At 40.8% G+C, this 20,663-nt stretch overlaps 1 protein-coding gene across 2 annotated transcripts in view; it reads left to right on the top strand.

Annotated features, from left to right (window-relative positions):
- lrp1bb (low density lipoprotein receptor-related protein 1Bb) overlaps window positions 1–20,663 on the top strand; it is a 1,021,613-nt gene that overhangs the window by 878,651 nt on the left and 122,299 nt on the right. For both annotated transcript variants that reach the window (XM_072912020.1, XM_061926507.1), the window contains 3 exons: window positions 3,281–3,400; window positions 6,319–6,438; window positions 16,681–16,797. In XM_072912020.1, the coding sequence (XP_072768121.1) occupies window positions 3,281–3,400; window positions 6,319–6,438; window positions 16,681–16,797 (357 nt within the window). The remainder of the gene's footprint in view (window positions 1–3,280; window positions 3,401–6,318; window positions 6,439–16,680; window positions 16,798–20,663) is intronic.

Below are 20,663 nucleotides of genomic sequence, written 5' to 3'. Positions count from 1 at the left end.
TTCATGAGGGGGGGTTCCCTCAATCATCAGGAGATTTTAATGGGAGCATTCACATACCATGGATTATATAGGGCACAGAGTGGGTGGGTGCAGGCTGGTGTAGGGGCGTGGTGATTGGCTCATGTGTTACCTAGGAGGTGTTTCCGTCTGTGGCGGCATGCTGTTACAATTTCGCTGCGCTTGTTGAGGGATGACAGGTCTGGTCGGTAAATAATAAACAGTTTTTCTTTCAAGCATAGGTTGCATCTTTTATTACCACTATTGTAAGGTGTGCTGGATGCAAGAATTTGCCATGTTATTGAATATTCAACATTATTGTCTTTGAGGTCCCAAATGTGTTTGCTGAGTTCTGTGGTATTCCGCAGGTTTTGGTTCCTGAAAGAAGCCTTGTGATTGTTCCATCTGGTTTTGAACTCTCCTTCAGTTAATCCTACATATGTGTCGGATGTGTTAATGTCCTTGCGTGTTACCTTAGATTGGTAGACAACTGATGTTTGTAAGCACCCCCCGTTGAGAGGGCAATCAGGTTTCTTTCGACAGTTGCAACCTTTGTTGGTTTTGGAGTCGCTCTGTCCGGGGGCCGACGGCTCATTTGCAATTGTTTTGTTGTGGTTTGAGATGATTTGTCGTATATTGTTCATACAGCTGTAGCTCAATTTAATGTTGTTCTTGTTGAATACTTTTCTTAGGGTGTTGTCTTATATATATATATATATATATATATATTTAGTACAAGCCAAAAGTTTGGAGACACCTTCTCCTCATTCAATGCATTTTCTTTATTTTTATTTTCATGACTATTTACATTGTAGATTGTCACTGAAGGCATCAAAACTATGAATGAACACATATGGAGTTATGTACTTAACAAAAAAAGGTGAACTAACTGAAAACATGTTTTATATTCTAGTTTCTTCAAAATAGCCACCCTTTGCTCTGATTACTGCTTTGCACACTCTTGGCACTCTCTCGATGAGCTAACTCCTTCAAGACTGTTGGAAAACCAGTTCAGGTGACTACCTCTTGAAGCTCATCGAGAGAATGCCAAGAGTGTGCAAAGCAGTAATCAGAGCAAAATGTGGCTATTTTGAAGAAACTAGAATATGAAACACGTTTTCAGTTATTTCACCTTTTTCTGTTAAGTACATAACTCCACATGTGTTCATTCATAGTTTTGATGCCTTCAGCGGCAATCTACAATGTAAATAGTCATGAAAATAAAATAAAAAATGCATTGAATAAGAAGGTGTGTCCAAACTTTTGGACTGTATTATATATATATATATATATATATATATATATATATATATATATATATATATATATATATACAGATATATGCTACCAATGACTTTTCCTTGACTAAATAAAAAAATTTTTTTTAAATAATTTAAATAACGAGCCAGGCTTTTGAACAGCTCTTTAAAAAAAAGAATCTTCAAGATCCAGCTCCCTTCAAAGAGTCATAAATCCCCTTTCTATATTATCAAGCTCGTTTAGGACTATGCATTGAAGACACCCAACAATTCTTCACATTAAGAAAGCACTTCTGAGACACTAACCATCCAGTCAAGAATGCATGCTAATTGTTAAGCTATCTTGGAACAACACAATAAATAACTGCTTAGTAAACTTTGAGAAGTCTAAATGAAACAGTGTGACAGCAGAAAGTAAGCAGCCATTAAAAGGAAAAGAACAAGTTTAGGTTGATAAGAGTCTATCGAGAGAATATACCGGTAATAATAAAACAGCAACTGAGAAGCATTGGTGTCTATTAATGTGTATAGTGGCGTAACGATCCATATATTGGTAGTGTGGATACCAAGGCTAGTATTAGTATGTTATCGATACTAGAGTAATCAAATCGATACTTTTTTTTTTTTTCCAGAAAATAATTTTTTGTTTTTTTGTTAATGTTTACAAACACGTAATAATCCCCTGGACACAGGAGAAATTTGGGGCCAAAAACCAAATTATTTAATTAGAGATATCCGATAATATCGGACTGCCGATATTATCGGCCGATAAATGCTTTAAAATGTAATATCGGAAATTATCGGTATCGGTTTCACAAAGTAAAATGTATGACTTTTTAAAACGCCGCTGTACGGAGTGGTACACGGACATAGGGAGAAGTACAGAGCACCAAGAAACCTTAAAGGCACTGCTTTTGCGTGCCGACCCAAACACATCTACGGCTTTTCACACACACACGTGAATGCAAGGCATACTTGGTCAACAGCCATACAGGTCACACTGAGGGTGGCCGTATAAACAACTTTAACACTGTTACAAATATGCGCCACACTGTGAACCCACACCAAACAAGAATGACAAACACATTTCGGGAGAACATCCGCACCGTAACACAACATAAACACAACAAGAACAAATACCCAGAACCCCTTGCAACACTAACTCTTCCGGGACGCTACAATATACACCCCCCGCTACCCCCTAAACTCAACCCCGCCCCCCCAACCCCGCCCACCTCAACCTCCTCATGCTCTCTCAGGGAGAGTATGTCCCAAATTCCAAGCTGCTGTTTTGAGGCATGTTAAAAAAATTAATGCACTTTGTGACTTCAATAATAAATATGGCAGTGCCATGTTGGCATTTTTTTCCATAACTTGAGTTGATTTATTTTGGATAACCTTGTTACATTGTTTAATGCATCCAGCGAGGCATCACAACAAAATTAGGCATAATAATGTGTTATTACGACTGTATGTATCGGTATTGGTTGATATCGGAATAGGTAATTAGGAGTTGGACAAAATCGGAATATCGGGTATTGGCAAAAAGCCATTATCGGACGTCTCTAGATTTAATTGAATAAAACTGTAGATATTTGTTGCTTTAGTTTAGTTACTGTGCACTCTTGACGTTGTTTTGCTCCAAAAAAAAAAAAATAAACATTTAAATATTGTGTTCATATTGTTAAAATGTCAATAGCACTCGCCATAAATAAATTGACTATGCAGTATAATAGGAATCTGCTGCACAAAGCCTTAATTGGAACATCCCTTATTAATAGTATAACAAGAATATGCAATGTACTTTCACATCAAAAGGACTACTGGTGATATTGCTGCTACGACTAATAATATTACCGTCATAACATATTTGGGAACATGAGCTCTGTTAGCACCGTCTTTTGTGTGTATTGTTTGAATACCAAATATCCTGGGGTTTTAAATGTAGCATTGTTATTAGTATGTATGTGTGCTGCATCAATGGTATTCATGGTTGGTATTGCCTGCCTTTTGTTCCCTCCCAGAGACATACATCTGCCTCTCAGGCCAGTTCAAATGCACTGGGAAAAAGAAATGCATTCCCCTCAACCTGCGCTGCAATGGTCAAGATGACTGCGGTGATGGAGAAGATGAGACAGATTGCCGTAAGTTTCAATAAATAACGCCCTGCTATATTGGACCTTAAGAGCCTCGGTGAGATTAACAACACATATGTCGAACATATTTTTAGGAGCATCTTGTTTGCACTCAGTAGAAATAGAAGGATTATTGTACAAAATCAGTGCAATGACGTTGATTTAGTCTTACTTAGAAGGGACCTATGATGATTTTATTCTACAAACCCCGTTTGTAGTATGAGTTGGGAAATTGTGTTAGATGTAAATATAAACGTAATACAATGATCTGCAAATCATTTTCAACCCATATTCAGTTGAATATGCTACAAAGACAACACATTTGATGTTCAAACTGATAAACCTTTTTTGTTTTGCAAATAATCATTAACTTTAGAATTTGATGCCAGCAACACGTGACAAAGAAGTTGAGAAAGGTGGCAATAAATACTGATAAAGTTGAGGAATGCTCATCAAACACTTATTTGGAACATCTCACAGGTGAACAGGCAAATTGGGAACAGGTGGGTGCCATGATTGGGTATAAAAGTAGATTCCATGAAATGCTCAGTCATTCACAAACAAGAATGGGGCAAGGGTCACTACTTTGTCAACAAATGCGTGAGCAAATTGTTGAACAGTTTAAGAAAAACCTTTTTCAGCCAGCTATTGCAAGGAATTTAGGGATTTCACCATCTACGGTCCGTAATATCATCAAAGGGTTCAGCGAATCTGGAGAAATCACTGCACGTAAGCAGCTAAGTTTGTGACCTTCGATCCCTCAGGCTGTACTGCATCAACAAGCGACATCAGTGTGTAAAGGATATCACCACATGGGCTCAGGAACACTTCAGAAACCCACTGTCAGTAACTACAGTTGGTCGCTACATCTGTAAGGGCAATTTAAAACTCTCCTATGCAAGGCGAAAACCGTTTATCAACAACACATGAGCTCATCTAAGATGGACTGAGACAAAGTGGAAAAGTGTTCTGTAGTCTGACGAGTCCACATTTCAAATTGTTTTTGGAAACTGTGGATGTCATGTCCTCCGGACCAAAGAGGAAAAGAACCATCCGGATTGTTATAGGCGCAAAGTTGAATAGCCAGGATCTGTGATGGTATGGGGGTGTATCAGTGCCCAAGACATGGGTAACTTACACATCTGTGAAGGCGCCATTAATGCTGAAAGGTACATACAGGTTTTGGAGCAACATATGTTGCCATCCAAGCAACGTTACCATGGACGCCCCTGCTTATTTCAGCAAGACACTGCCAAGCCACGTGTTACATCAACGTGGCTTCATAGTAAAAGAGTGCGGGTACTAGACTGGCCTGCCTGTAGTCCAGACCTGTCTCCCATTGAAAATGTGTGGCGCATTATGAAGCCTAAAATACCACAACAGAGACCCCCGGACTGTTGAACAACTTAAGCTGTACATCAAGCAAGAATGGGAAAGAATTCCACCTGAGAATCTTAAAAAATGTGTCTGCTCAGTTTCTAAACGTTTACTGAGTGTTGTTAAAAGGAAAGGCCATGTAACACAGTGGTGAACATGCACTTTCCCAACTACTTTGGCACGTGTTGCAGCCATGAAATTCTAAGTTAATTATTTTTTGTAAAAAAAAAAAAGAAAATGGATGGATGGATGGAGTTTGAACATCAAATATCTTGTCTTTGTAGTGCATTCAACTGAATATGGGTTGAAAAGGATTTGCAAATCATTGTATTCCGTTTATATTTACATCTAACACAATTTCCCAACACATATGGAAACAGGGTTTGTACATTTAAAACACTTCTTTGTGGTCCAGAGAACAGTATACATACGATATGCTTTGGCGTATATTTTGCGGGAATTTTACTCAACTGTCGCTTTTATAACCAGTTATTTTAGTCTGTCTGCAAGATGTTCGATTCTGGCAGCGTTCCCAGATTGCAAATGAAACCAAAAACATCATAATTTATCTTTTAAAAATGAACACTGTTTTTTTGTATGTATTTTTATATATATATATATATATATATATATATATATATATATATATATATATATATATATATATATAAAATTAGAGCCTTTGTTTGCTTACTTCTGCGATGAGGTGGCGACTTGTCCAGGGTGTAACCCGCCTTCTTCCTGAATGCAGCTGAGATAGGCTCCAGCACCCCCCGCGACCCCAAAAAAAGGGACAAGCGGTAGAAAATGGATGAATGTTTGCTTATTTTCTAATAAAAGACAAGTTGTCATGTATGTTCACTATTTTATTTAAGGACACACTTGAATAAGAAACATATATTTACTGTAAAGATTTTGTGTTAAAATAAAGCCAATAATGCAATTTTTGGTGGTCTCCTTTATTTAGAAAAGTATCGAAAAGTACCGAAAAGAATCAAAATAATTTTGGTACCGGTACCAAAATATTGGTATCGGGACAACACTAATATACAGTATGCATTAAGTATTCCAGAGAAAGCCTTGTAACGATCGCTTTTTGTGAAAACGGGATTACTTCTGCAGTCACAGAGGACAAGAACAGATTTTCTCTGCGACCAAGTCGCTCAACAGAGAATCGTTCAGCATTCACGTCTTTCATATTGCTACATTTGTCTTGCATGTGATTGCAAGAGGGGGTTACAGTGGGGGTGAGAGCAAATAGATGGCATTCAGGAGGCGGAATGAAAAAAATCTAAATAGGTGAAGCTAATTCCTTCACTCCTTCCCATGACTTACAGCATGGCTGGATGTGGCTTTGAATACTATTTTGTTATTAACACCACAGCGCTATCGCAGACGACGTGAGAGAACTTGCAAGTTCGCTGCACTACCAAACCATCCCTGTATAATCTACAAGAATAATTAATATTTTCAATTATTATAGTGATTGTGTTAGGCGTTTCAGACATTTTTAATGATTCAGGTTCATGACGTAATGTCTGTGTCTGCAGCTGAGAGCACATGCTCCCCCGACCAGTTCCAGTGCAAGGCCTCCATGCACTGCATCTCCAAACTCTGGGTTTGTGATGAGGACCCCGACTGCGCTGATGGGTCAGACGAGGCTAATTGTGGTGAGTCGTGGAAATCCACTTAACCATCAATCACAACACTTCACTTTCCTCAGTTGCAGCTGCATGGGATTGTGATTCAAGCTGAATTAATTTTGCAGGCGGCTTCCCTCCGAGTCAGGCCCTCTTACTCGTTTGATTACGGTTTTCCAAACACAAAGTATTGATCACACACACACACACACTCAAAATTACGCACTTGAAACGTACAGTCATATGGCAGAGAGGGACAACCGAGTCTGATGGTACATCATATCAACTTGGCCGTGTCAATAACGTTGACTAAGCAATTTTCAGTTTTCTGATCAGTTACAGCATCCATCCATCCATTTTCTACCGCTTATCCCGTTCGGGGTCGCGGGGGGTGCTGGAGCCTATCTCAGCTGCATTTGGGCGGAAGGCGGGGTACACCCTGGACAAGTTGCCACCTCATCACAGGGCCAACACAGATAGACAGACAACATTCACACTCACATTCACACACTAGGGCCCAGTTACAGCATTCGACATATAATTTTATTTTTACCATAAATGCCAGAAAGCCCTTTGTTATTTCCAGACTTTCGCTGGCCACAAAAAATGTGGCGTACCACTTTAAATGATATGTTGGGCCACTTTAATGATGTGGTAGTGCACACATTACATGACGTGACGGGCAACTTAAAATGATGTGGGGGACCACATTAAATGATGTGTTGGGCCACATAAATGATGTGTTGGGCCATATAAATGATGTGTTGTGTGTTGGGCCACATCGAATTATGTGTTGAGCCACATAATATGATGTGTTGGGCCAATTTAAATGATGTGGTGGGCCGTTTCAAACGATGTGTTGGGCCACATAAAATGATGTGGTGGGCCACTTTAAATGACGTGGTGGGCCACTTTAAATGATGTGGTGGGCCATTTAAATGATGTGTTGGGCCACATTACATGATGTGTTGGGCCACATTAAATGATGTGATGGGCCACTTTAAATGATGTGGTGGGCCAATTTAAATGATGTGGTGGGCCATTTTTAAATGATGTGTTGGGCCACTTTACATGATGTGTTGGGCCACATTAAATGATGTGATGGGCCACATTCAAACATTGTGGCCCATTGTTTGAATAATGTGTTGGGCCACGTTAAAAGATGTGGTGGGCCACTTTAAATGATGTGGTGGGCCATTTAAATGATGTGTTGGGCCACTTTACATGATGTGTTGGGCCATATAAATGATGTGTTGTGTGTTGGGCCACATCAAATTATGTGTTGAGCCACATAATATGATGTGTTGGGCCATTTAAATGATGTGGTGGGCCACTTCAAACGATGTGTTGGGCCACATAAAATGACGTGGTGGGCCACTTTAAATGACGTGGTGGGCCACTTTAAATGATGTGGTGGGCCATTTAAATGATGTGTTGGGCCACTTTACTTGATGTGTTGGGCCCCATTACATGATGTGTTGGGCTACTTTAAATGATGTGATGGGCCAATTTACATGATGTGTTGGGCCACATTACATGATGTGTTGGGCCACAATAAATGATGTGATGGGTCACTTTAAACGATGTGTTGGGCCACATTTAATGATGCGGTGGGCCACTTTAAATGATGTGGTGGGCCACTTTAAATGATGTGGTGGTCCACTTTAAATGATGTGTTGGGCCCCATTACATGATGTGTTGGGCTCCATTAAATGCTGTGTTGGGCCACTTTACATGATGTGTTGGGCCACATTGCATGATGTGTTGGGCCACATTAAATGATGTGATGGGCCACATTCAAACAATGTGGCCCATTGTTTGAATGATGTGGTGGGCCAATTTAAACAATGTGTTGGACCACATAAAATGATGTGGTGGGCCACTTTAAATGATGTAGTGGGCCAATTTAAATGATGTGGTGGGCCATTTAAATGATGTGTTGGGCCACTTTACATGATGTGTTGGGCCACATTACATGATGTGTTGGGCCACATTACATGATGTGTTGGGCCACATCAAACAATGTGGCCCATTGTTTGAATGATGTGGTGGGCCAATTTAAACAATGTGTTGGGCCACATAAAATGATGTGGTGGTCCACTTTAAACGATGTGTTGGGCCACATTAAATGATGTGGTGGGCCAATTTAATTGATGTGTTGGGGCACTTTACATGATGTGTTGGGCCCCATTACATGATGTGTTGGGCTACGTTAAATGATGTGATGGGCCACTTTACATGATGTGTTGGGCCACATTACATGATGTGTTGGTCCATTTTAAATGATGTGATGGGCCACATTCAAACAATGTGGCCCATTGTTTGAATGGGCCACGTTAAATGATGTGTTAGGTCACTTAAATGATGTGTTGGACCACATAAATGATGTGCTGGGCCATATAAATGATGTGTTGTGTGTTGGGCGACATAAAATGATGTGTTGGGCCACGTAAGAAGATATGTTGGGCCAAATTATACAATGTGTTGGGCCACTTTAATGATGTGGTGGGCCACATTAATGATGTAGTGGGCTACTTTAAATGATGTGGTGGGCCACTTTAAATGATATGTCGGGCCCCATTACATGATGTGTTGAGCCACATTAAATTATGTGATGGGCCACATTATTTGATGTGTTGGGCCACATACATTTTGTGATGGGCCACATTACATGATGTGTTGTACCACATAAAATTATGTGTTGGGCCAAGTTAAATGATGTGGTGGGCCACATAAAATTATGTGCTGGGCCACATAAATATGTGGTGGGCCACTATAAATGATGTGCTTTGCCAAATTAAATGATGTGATAGGCCACATTACATGATGTGTTGTACCACATAAAATGATGTGTTGGGCCAAGTTAAATGAAGTGGTGGGCCACATAAAATTATGTGCTGGGCCACATAAATAAGTGGTGGGTCACTATAAATGATGTGCTTTGCCACATTAATTGATGTGCTGGGCCACTTAAATTATGTGATGGGCCTCGTTAAATGCAGTGTTGGGCCACAGTGAATGATGTGGTGGGCTGGATCTGGCCACTGGGCCTTAAGTTTGACACCCGTGTGCTAATGTGTTGTCTAAAATCAGTGTAGAGGTGCCATACTAAAATATTCAATATTTTTAAAATGTAGTTTATAGTAGTTATAAAAGATTAATAACTACACATAGTATGACATTTTTCGAGAAAAAAACAAAAAACTTTTTTTTTTTACGATTATAGATTACATTAAAAAAATATTCTAAATTAAAATGTAAAAAGTTGAAAAATCACCTAAAAGTTCAATATTGTCAACCACTGGTTTGTTCCCTGACCAATGATACAATCAATGATACGTATGGATTAAATACTAGCTACAGCTGGAAACTATTATTTACATTTTAAGTGGCATCGCAGCTGGTGAAAACCCTTAGAAAGATGCAAATTTTAGACCATTTCGAACCTCATCTTGTGCAGGTGTCTTGTCGTGTTTGCATAGTAGGGGTCCAAGTAGAAGTGGAGATGATTAGTACCTCCACTAATTAGACACACGCTGGGCTTTCAAAGTGGGCCAGATGCCTTGGCTAGAGCTAACGTGTTATTTTGAGCAATGTATTAAGTCCGTTTTTCATTTTAACATTAATTGATATTAACATTTTTGTTTATATGTTATTTCATTATTTTTATTATTTTTTATTATTTTAATAATTCGTTTTTCTCTGCTGTCAAACTTGTTTGCAACGAGGAACACATTGCAATTAAGGCTGCCCTCAGAGGGCCATCTGTAACAGTGAATATATATTAATTAGTGTGGTCCCGATACCAATAATTCGGTACCGGTACCAAAATGTATTTTGATACTTTTCAGTACTTTTCGATACTTTTCTAAATAAAGGGGACCACAAAAATGGCAGCATTGGCTTTATTTTAACAAAACATCTTAATACATAAAACATATGTTTCTTATTGCAATCGAAGAACAATTTAGTCCTTAAATAAAATAGTGAACATACTAGACAACTTATCTTTTAGTAGTAAGTAAGCAAACAAAGGCTCCTAATTTAGTCTGCTGACGTATGCAGTAACATATTGTGTCATTTATCATTCTATTATTTTGTCAAAATTATTAAGGACAAGTGGTAGAAAATGAATTATTAATCTACTTGTTCATTTACTGTTAATATCTGCTTACTTTCTCTTTTATCATGTTCTATCTACACTTCTGGTAACATGTAATAATCACTTATTCTTCTGTTGTTTGGATACTTTACATTAGTTTTGGATGATATCACAAATGTAGGTATCGATCCGATACCTAGTAGTTACAAGATCAAAAATTGGTCATATTCAAAGTCCGAATGTGTCCATGGACATATTTCCTGAATTTATAAACATAATATGATTTTTTTTTTTTAACTAAAAAAGATTTTGTGATGCTAAAAATAATCGATGTAATCATAGTAGTATCGAATAAATATGCTCTTGTACTTTTTTGAGGTGGTATAGTACAGAATATGATTCATTAGTATCGCGGTACTATACTAATACCGGTATACCGTATAACCCTAATATGAATATAAACAATTACCTTGTTACAAATTATGTAAAGGAAACTCTTTTTGATTCGTATATCTTTTACGAACAGATTGATGGACAACGTCCCTCTAAATCACAAGTCAAGATGACAAAGCAAATATGTATGTATTTATTTTGCAGGTAATCTTTAAGTGTAAAACGTATGCAATTGCATGCGGTACAGATCCGTCCATCCATTTTCTACTGCTTTTCCCTCTCTGGGTCGCGGTGGGAGCTGGAGCTTATCCAAACTACACCCTGGACAAGTTGCCACCTCATCACAGATACGGTACAGTTCTCTGTCAAAATTAAAAAGAAAAATACATTTAGCCAGATTATTAGTATTATTATTATTATTTCCAGACTTTTGCTGGCCACAAAAAATGTGGCGGACCACATTAAATGATATGTTGGGCCACTTTAATGATGTGGTGCACCACATGAAATGATGTGGTAGGCCACATTACATGACGTGACGGGCAACTTTAAATGACGTGGGGGACCGCATTAAATGATGTGTTGGGCTACTTTAAATGATGTATTGGGCCACAATAAATGATGTGTTGGGCCAATTTAAATGATGTGTTGTGTGTTGGGCCATTTTAAATGAGGCGTTGGGCCACTTCAATGATGTATTGGGCCACATGATATGATGTGTTAAACCACATTAAATAGCGTGTTGGGCCACATTAAATTGTGTGTTGGGCCACATAAAATGATGTGGTGGGCCAAATTAAATGATGTGTTGTGTCACATTACACGATGTGTTGGGCCACTTTACATGATGTGTTGAGCCACTTTACATGATGTGTTGGGCCACATAAATGATGTGTTGGGCCACTTAAATGATATGTTGTGTGTTAGGCTACTATAAATGATGTGTTGGGCCACTTTTAATGACGTGTTGGGCCATTTTAAATGATGTGTTGGGCCTAATTAAATGATGTGTTGGGCCAAATGGTGTGTTGGGCCAAATTAAATGTTGTGTTGTGTGTTGGGCCACTTTACATGATGTGTTGAGCCACTTTACATGATGTGTTGGGCCACATTTAATGATGTGTTGTGTGTTGGGCCACATTTAAATGATATGTTGTGTGTTACGCCACTTTAAATGATGTGTTGCGCCACATTTTAATGATGTGTTGGGCCAAATGAAATGATGTGTTGGGCCACATAAATGGTGTGTTAAGCCACTTTAAATGATGTGGTGGGCCAAATTAAATTATGTGTTGTGTATTGGGCCAATTTACATGATGTGTTGAGCCACTTTACATGATGTGTTGGGCCACATAAAATGATGTGTTGGCCCACATAAAATTATGTGTTGGCCACATAAATGGTGTGTTGGGCACTTTAAATGACGTGGTGGGCCAAATTAAATGATGTGTTGGGCCACATAAATGGTGTGTTGGGCCACTTTAAATGATGTGGTGGGCCAAATTAAGTGATGTGTTGTGTGTTGGACCACATTTCATGATGTGTTGGGCCACTTTACATGATGTGTTGAGCCACTTTACATGATGTGTTGGGCCACATTTAATGATGTGTTGTGTATTGGGCCACATTTAATGATATGTCGTGTGTTGGGCCATCGTGTGTTGGGCCACATTAAATGATGTGTTAGGCCACATAAATGATGTGTTGGGCCACATAAATGATGTGCAGGGCCACATAAAATGAAGTGGTGGGCCACATACAATGATGTGTTGGGCCACATTAGATTATGTGTCGGGCCACATTAGATTATGTGTTGGGCCACCTTAAATGATGTGTTGGGCCACATAAACGATGTGTTGGGCCACATAAACGATGTGTTGGGCCAAATTAATGATGTGGTGGACCACATTACATGATGTGGTGGGCCACATAAAATGATGTGTTGGGCCACATACAATGATGTGTTGGGCCACATTAGATTATGTGTCGGGCCACATTAGATTATGTGTCGGGCCACATTAGATTATGTGTTGTGTGTTGGGCCGATTACATGATGCGTTGGGCCGATTACATGATGTGTTGGGCCACCTTAAATGATGTGTTGGGCCACCTTAAATGATGTGTTGGGCCACATACAATGATGTGGTGGACCACATTACATGATGTGGTGGGCCACATACAATGATGTGTTGGGCCACATACAATGATGTGTTGGGCTACTTAAATGATGTGTTGGGCCACATTACATTATGTGTTGGGCCACATCAGATTATGTGTTGGGCCGCATTACATGACGTGTTGGGCCACTATAAATGATGTGTTGGGCCACGTTAATGATGTGGTGGACCACATTACATGATGTGGTGGGCCACATACAATGATGTGTTGGGCTACTTAAATGATGTGTTGGGCCACATTACATTATGTGTTGGGCCACATTAGATTATGTGTTGGGTCGCATTACATGATGTGTTGGGCCACTATAAATGATGTGTTGGGCCTCATTAAATGATGTGGTGGGATGGATCTGTCCACTGAACCTTAAGTTTGACACCTGTGTGCTAACGTATTGTTGTTTGTTTTCTAAAATCAGTGTAAAGGTGCCACTCAAAATTTTTTTAAATATTTTTTTGAATGTAGTTTATTTCAGTAGTTATAAAAGATTAATAACTACACATAATATGAAATATTTATCGAAAAAAAACCTATTCAATTTTTTTATGATTATAGATTACATCTAAAAATATTTTCAATTCACAATAAAAAGTTGAGAAAACACCTAAAAGTTCGATATTGCTAACCACTGGTTTATGCTCTGACTAAAAATTATGTACAAAACCTTCCTGAGACTTGAAATTATTTTAGCTCAAATTTTGCAATAATTTTTTTTGACATATATTCAATATGCTTTAGAGCGGACGTCTTCAACAGGGTTTTCCTGCAGGGGTGTCGTGAAATTGTTTGTAGATTAAACCTTTTCTTTTTTTTTATTTCGCCGGCAGTTTTTCCACGGTTAAATGTCTTTGAATATACATGACCATTGATCGAACACATTTTAACAGGTACATGGAGGCAGATGACATCTTTCAGTCAACAAAGCACACATTCAGCTCTTTTAACCTGTCTCTCCAATCACAAGACTCCGTAAGGTTCCGCCTGATTGGTCGAGAGCCCATTCTCAGCTAGCAGTTACTCTGTGGTTTGATCGGAACAATCGATCGCTTTGTAACATTACCAAAAAAACACACAGGCAGAAGAGCAATAAGCCTACCCTTCACCTCTGATACCTCAAGTTAACAAGGTACGGTCGCGATCAAAAGTTGACATACACTTGTAAAGAACATAATGTCATGGCTGACTTGAGTTTCCAATACTTTCTACAACCCTTATTTTTTTGTGAGAGAGTGATTGGAGCACATATGTGTTGGTCACAAAAAACATTCATCAAGTTTGGTTCTTTTATGGATTTATGGGTCTACTGAAAATGTGACCAAATCTGCTGGGTCAAAAGTATACATACAGCAATGTTAATATTTGGTTACATATCCCTTGGCAAGTTTCACTGCAATAAGGCTCTTTTGGTAGCCACCCACAAGCTTCTGGCAAGCTTCTGGTTGAATTTTTGACCACTCCTCTTGACGAAATTGGTGCAGTTCAGCTAAATTTGTTGGTTTTTAAGACATGGACTTGTTCCTTCAGCATTGTCCACACGTTTAAGTCAGGACTTTGGGAAGGCCATTCTAAAACGTTATTTCTAGCCTGATTTAGCCATTCCTTTACCACTTTTGACGTGTGTTTGGGGTCATTGTCCTGTTGGAACACCCAACTGCGCCCAAGACCCAACCTCAGGGCTGATGATTTTAGGTTGTCCTGAAGAATTTGGAGGTAATCCTCCTTTTTTCATTGTTCATTTAAAATCCTGACTTAACGCATGTATATATATATATATATATATATATATATATATATATATATATATATATATATATATATATATATATATATATATATATATATATATATATGCGTTAGGTCAGGATTTTAAATCCCCTGACAAGCAGGGAAACCTGCGAAACAGGCTTGTAGGGATGATATAGTTTCTGTATTTTTTCCTTACCTAACGTATATGTATATGTATATATATATATATATATATATATATATATATATATATATATATATATACAGGGATGATATAGCTTCTGTGTTTTTCCTTACCTAACGTGTGTGTGTGTATATATATATATATATATATATATATATATATATATATATATATATATATATATATATATATATATATATATATATATATATATGCATACGATAGTGAAGGAAAAAACAGCTATATCATCCTACAAGCCTGTTTCGCAGGTTTCCTGACCTAACGCGTATATATATATATGTATATATATGTATATATACAGTACATATATGTATATGTATATATATATATATATATACATATATATGTATATGCATATATATATACATATATATATATATATATATATATATATATATATATATATATATATGTATATATATATATATATATATATATATATATATATATATATATATATATATATATATATATATATATATGTATATATATATATATATATATATATATATATATATATATATATATATATATATATATATGTATATATATGTATATATATATATATATATATATATATATATATATATATATATATATATATATATATATATATATATATATACGCGTTAGGTCAGGATTTTTTCACAACAACATGACAGCAGGCTTAACCGTCAACACACAAACAAGTCTCGTTGGTGCACTCCAAACCGTTAACCACCATGTTGCTACAATAAAAAAATTAAAATAAACAAATAATAAAATCCTCGAACTGAAGGGGCTGCAAACCGCATAATACCTAGCTCAAATGCTACCTAAAAGCGGTTGTCTCGCAACTCAAAGCTATACAGCAAGACTGAGAGTTTTGACACATTAAAAGCGTTGCTGATCACACAAAGTGATCTCCAAGACAGGCTGACACAGCTTTGGATGGCACAAGGTACCACAATTGGGGAAATAAACAAGTCTGAAGTGCCGCTCGCCGTCGAAGCTCTTCGAAACCATGTGTACAGGATGTGACGTCGGGGGCCCCGCCTCTTCAAACAGCAAGTAATGTCATGCAAAATGGATGAATGAATGAATGAATGAAGGGTTCGCACACCGAGACCTGATTCGCACACAGAGGCATATTTGTCGCAATGTTTATATTCGTAAACCGAAAAGGTCGCAAGTAGAAGCATTCGTAAAACAAGGTTCCACTGTACACTGAAAAGCTATCAACATCACTGAATATAGGCATTTACTTAAGTTTTCAGTATTTCATGTGATATATTTAATGTTATTTTTTTCATCCATCCAAAAAACACAGTTTATCGTATAGGTTTGTCCTTGTTGGGATGAGGTGAAAAATCAACATTATGTTTTGTTCTGAACTCTTCTTGAATATCTTTTTTGAATAAAGTAGTATTTTGCTGCCTCTGTGTCACAAATCCTGCCTAGGATGACTGGTAGTGCAGTCAGGTATTTCATCTTATGGTGCGTTTGCCTCCGGTGAACATACTGTGTTTTGAACTCTGTGTCAAACTTACTCAGGCGAACCCGGAGGATATGATGATTACACCCAGAAAATATGATAGCGAGTGCACCATTAATATTCATGCTCTTTGAAGCCCCTTTCTTCTTTGTGTTTGTTTGCTCCTGACGAAAAAAGATGAAAAGACCTGCGGACCTCATGAATTCCGCTGTGAGAATAACAACTGCATCCCAGACCACTGGAGGTGTGACAGCCAGAATGACTGTGGAGACAACTCTGACGAGCAGAGCTGCAGTGAGTCACCCGGCTCCTCCACTTTTTGTCAGCACACTTTGTTTGTTACAGTATATACACAGTTGATGCTCCACTCACATCCAGACAGAAGACTAGAATTTTTGTAACGACACCTGCCAGACTCTCCCATCACTCCAAGCACCTTTCACCTCACACATTTTGCACTGTCAAGTCAGTCAGGCTGAATATTCCATCCTCCAATTGTTTGTCATGTTTTTTGAGCATTGGCATTGTCAGCGTTTTGGATATCTTATACTTTCAGTTAGCTTTTTTCATACAACACCGCCAATTGCCGTTAATGACGTACTTCACTTTCATGGTTACTGAACCTAGCACCTGGCAACATAACTTGTGACTGTCAAGACTTGGACTGTGGAGTTTTTGTTTTCCCAAGATGCAAGAGAATTTGGATCGGACATGGCTTGAAGGTGGGTACATGATTTATTTATCAAACAAAGAATAAACCAAAAGCGCGCACTTTGGCGGGGGTAAAAAACTTGGCGAATGAAAACAAAACTTGCACAAAGGCAGAAACTGAACACGAAATAACAAAACACGTACTGTGGCATGGGACCGTGAACAGGGCTTGAAAACGCGAGGATAGCAGGGTGAGAAAGGCTATGACTCCAGGAAGAACAACAGAAAATGAAAAGCTTAAATAACACAGACATGATTAACAACAGGTGCGTGACTCAAAACAGGTGCGTGACATGACAGGTGAAACTAATGGGTAACTATGGTGACAAGACAAGGGAGTGAAAAGACAGAAACTAAAGAGTCCTATAACTAAACAAAACATGATTACACAGACATAATAATAATAATAATAATAACTGGGATTTATATAGCGCTTTTCTAAGTACCCAAAGTCGCTTTACATGTAGAACCCATCAATCATTCACACCTGGTGGTGGTAAGCTACTTTCATAGCCACAGCTGCCCTGGGGTAGACTGACGGAAGCGTGGCTGCAATTTGCGCCAACGGCCCCTCCGACCACCACCTATCATACATCATTCAATTCACCGGTGTGAGTGGCACCGGGGAAAAAGGGTGAAGTGTCCCGCCCAAGGACACAACGGCAGCGATTTTTGGATGGTAAGAGGCGGGGAGCGAACCTGCAACCCTCAGGTTTCTGGCACGGTTGCTCTACCCACTACGCCATGCCGCCCCGACATGACAGAACCCCCCCCTTACGGACAAATCCCAGATGTCCAAGAAAAAACTTAACAAGAGTCATGGGAGGGCGGAAGGGGGCCATGGCGGTGGGTCGCCAGCCCAAGTGGCCCCGAATCCATCAAGGCATAGTCATGTGGCGGCGGCGAGTGAAACGCCGCTGCAGCAGGCGAGGTGGGCGACCCGGGACGGGCCACATCCGTGGCCGACTGGGAGGTGGGCGCACTTGGCGTGGCGGGCGACCAGGTAGCGGCCATATCCGTGGCCGACGAGGAGACAGGCGCGTCGTCATCTTGGCAGGCGTGGAAGCTCGGCGTGGCGCGTCAGGCGGCGAAGATCGGCGTGGGTCTTGGCATGGCGGGTCTTGGCATGGCGGGTCTTGGTCTTGGTCTTGGCATGGCGCGTCAGGCGGCGAAGATCGGCGTGGGTCTTGGCATGGCGGGTCTTGGCATGGCGGGTCTTGGTCTTGGTCTTGGCATGGCGGGTCTTGGTCTTGGTCTTGGTCTTGGTATGGCGGGTCTTGGTCTTGGTCTTGGCATGGCGGGTCTTGGTCTTGACATGGCGGCACTTGGCGTCGTGGAGCTGCGACTGGCGGCACTTGGCGTCGTTGAGCTGCGACTGGCGGCATTTGGCGTCGTTGAGCTGCGACTGGCGGCACTTGGCGTCGTTGAGCTGCGACTGGCGGCACTTGGCGTCATTGAGCTGCGACTGCCGGCACCTGGCGTCGTTGAGCTGCGACTGCCGGCACTTGGCGTCGTTGAGCTGCGACTGGCGGCACTTGGCGTCGTGGAGCTGCGACTGGCGGCACTTGGCGTCGTGGAGCTGCGACTGGCGGCACTTGGCGTCGTGGAGCTGCGACTGGCGGCACTTGGCGTCGTGGAGCTGCGACTGGCGGCACTTGGCATCGTGGAGCTGCGACTGGCGGCACTTGGCGTCGTGGAGCTGGTACCGGAGCTTGGCGTGGTAGGTCTTGGCGTGGAGGGTCTTGGTCTTGGACTTGGCGTGGAGGGTCTTGGTCTTGGACTTGGCGTGGAGGGTCTTGGTCTTGGACTTGGCGTGGAGCTGGTACCGGAGCTTGGCATGATGCGGCTAGGCGTGGTGCGGGTACTGGAGTCTGCCGTGGAACTTGGCGTGGTGGAGCTGGTGCGGCAACAGGTGCAGCGACAGGTGCTAGCCGTGGTGCAGCGACAGGTGCTAGCCGAGGTGCAGCGACAGGTGCTAGCCGAGGAGCTGCGACAGGTGCTAGCCGTGGAGCTAGCCTTGGAGCAGGTGGAGGTGGCCTAGCTGGGGGTTGCGGCTTGGCAGGTCGGAAGACTGGTGAGGGCGGTCGTGCTGGAGGCTGTGGCTTGACAGGTCGGAAGACTGGTGAGGGCGGTCGTGCTGGAGGCTGTGGCTTGACAGGTCGGAAGACTGGTGAGGGCGGTCGTGCTGGAGGCTGTGGCTTGACAGGTCGGAAGACTGGTGAGTGCGGTCGTGCTGGAGGCTGTGGCTTGACAGGTCGGAAGACTGGTGGTGGCGGCCGTGCTGGAGGCTGTGGCTTGACATGGTGATGCAGAGCCACCCCACCTACACAGCTCCCGACCCCAGCCCCCCCCTCAAGGGGCGGATACCAGATGCGCTCTCTGCGGTCTGGAACTCTCTCTAGGGGTGGGCGGGGGGAGGCAGAAACGTCCCCTTTAAATTGTCCAAAATGTCTATTTTCTACCTGTGATATTGTGGGTGAAAATTTTTTTTTTGTGACTTGGGTGTGACTTGAGTCCTGGGGGGCGGGGAATCAAAAGAAAAAGAATTCTGAAAAAAAAATCCTGGTTTTTGACATCATCTTGGAGCTGCAGAGCTGGCAGCAGCCTGCTTCCGCCCGGAGTGGGAGGAGCCTGCGGGAGCGCTGCGTGCGGTCTGCTCGCCTTCCCTGACGTCCTCGGTCTGGAGCGGCGCTTCCGGGATTGCGGTGAAGCAGCGCCATCCTCGGACCAAATGGAGCTAATGGAAATAAGCTTCCCATTTGGCCCCCACATCAGGTCTCGCTCCGCCATGGCTCCTAAAGACTCCCAACTTCCTTCTTCGACCAAATTCCTTGCGGGAAAGCGATTTGCTGGAGTCATAATGTCAAGACTTGGACTGTGGAGTTTTTGTTTTCCCAAGATGCAAGAGAATTTGGATCGGACATGGCTTGAAGGTGGGTACATGATTTATTTATCAAACAAAGAATAAACAAAAAGCGCGCACTTTGGCGGAGGTAAAAAACTTGGCGAATGAAAACAAAACTTGCACAAAGGCAGAAACTGAACACGAAATAACAAAACACTTACTGTGGCATGGGACCGTGAACAGGGCTTGAAAACGCGAGGATAGCAGGGTGAGAAAGGCTATGACTCCAGGACGAACAACAGAAAATGAAAAGCTTAAATAACACAGACATGATTAACAACAGGTGCGTGACTCAAAACAGGTGCGTGACATGACAGGTGAAACTAATGGGTAACTATGGTGACAAGACAAGGGAGTGAAAAGACAGAAACTAAAGAGTCCTATAACTAAACAAAACATGATTACACAGACATGACAGTGACCACTTTACTTTTATAAAATCTATTGAACATCAACCACTTCACTTCAGACAACAAATATTCAAGTTAATTTGCGCCATTCTTCATACCTTATATCAGAGGTGTGTACAAACGTTTTGCCCTGC

The sequence above is a fragment of the Nerophis lumbriciformis genome, linkage group LG31 (assembly GCF_033978685.3).
Source record: "Nerophis lumbriciformis linkage group LG31, RoL_Nlum_v2.1, whole genome shotgun sequence".
NCBI lineage: Eukaryota > Metazoa > Chordata > Actinopteri > Syngnathiformes > Syngnathidae > Nerophis > Nerophis lumbriciformis.
The sequence above is the reverse complement of the archived record's forward strand: the minus strand, read 5'-3'. Positions and strand labels throughout refer to the sequence as shown.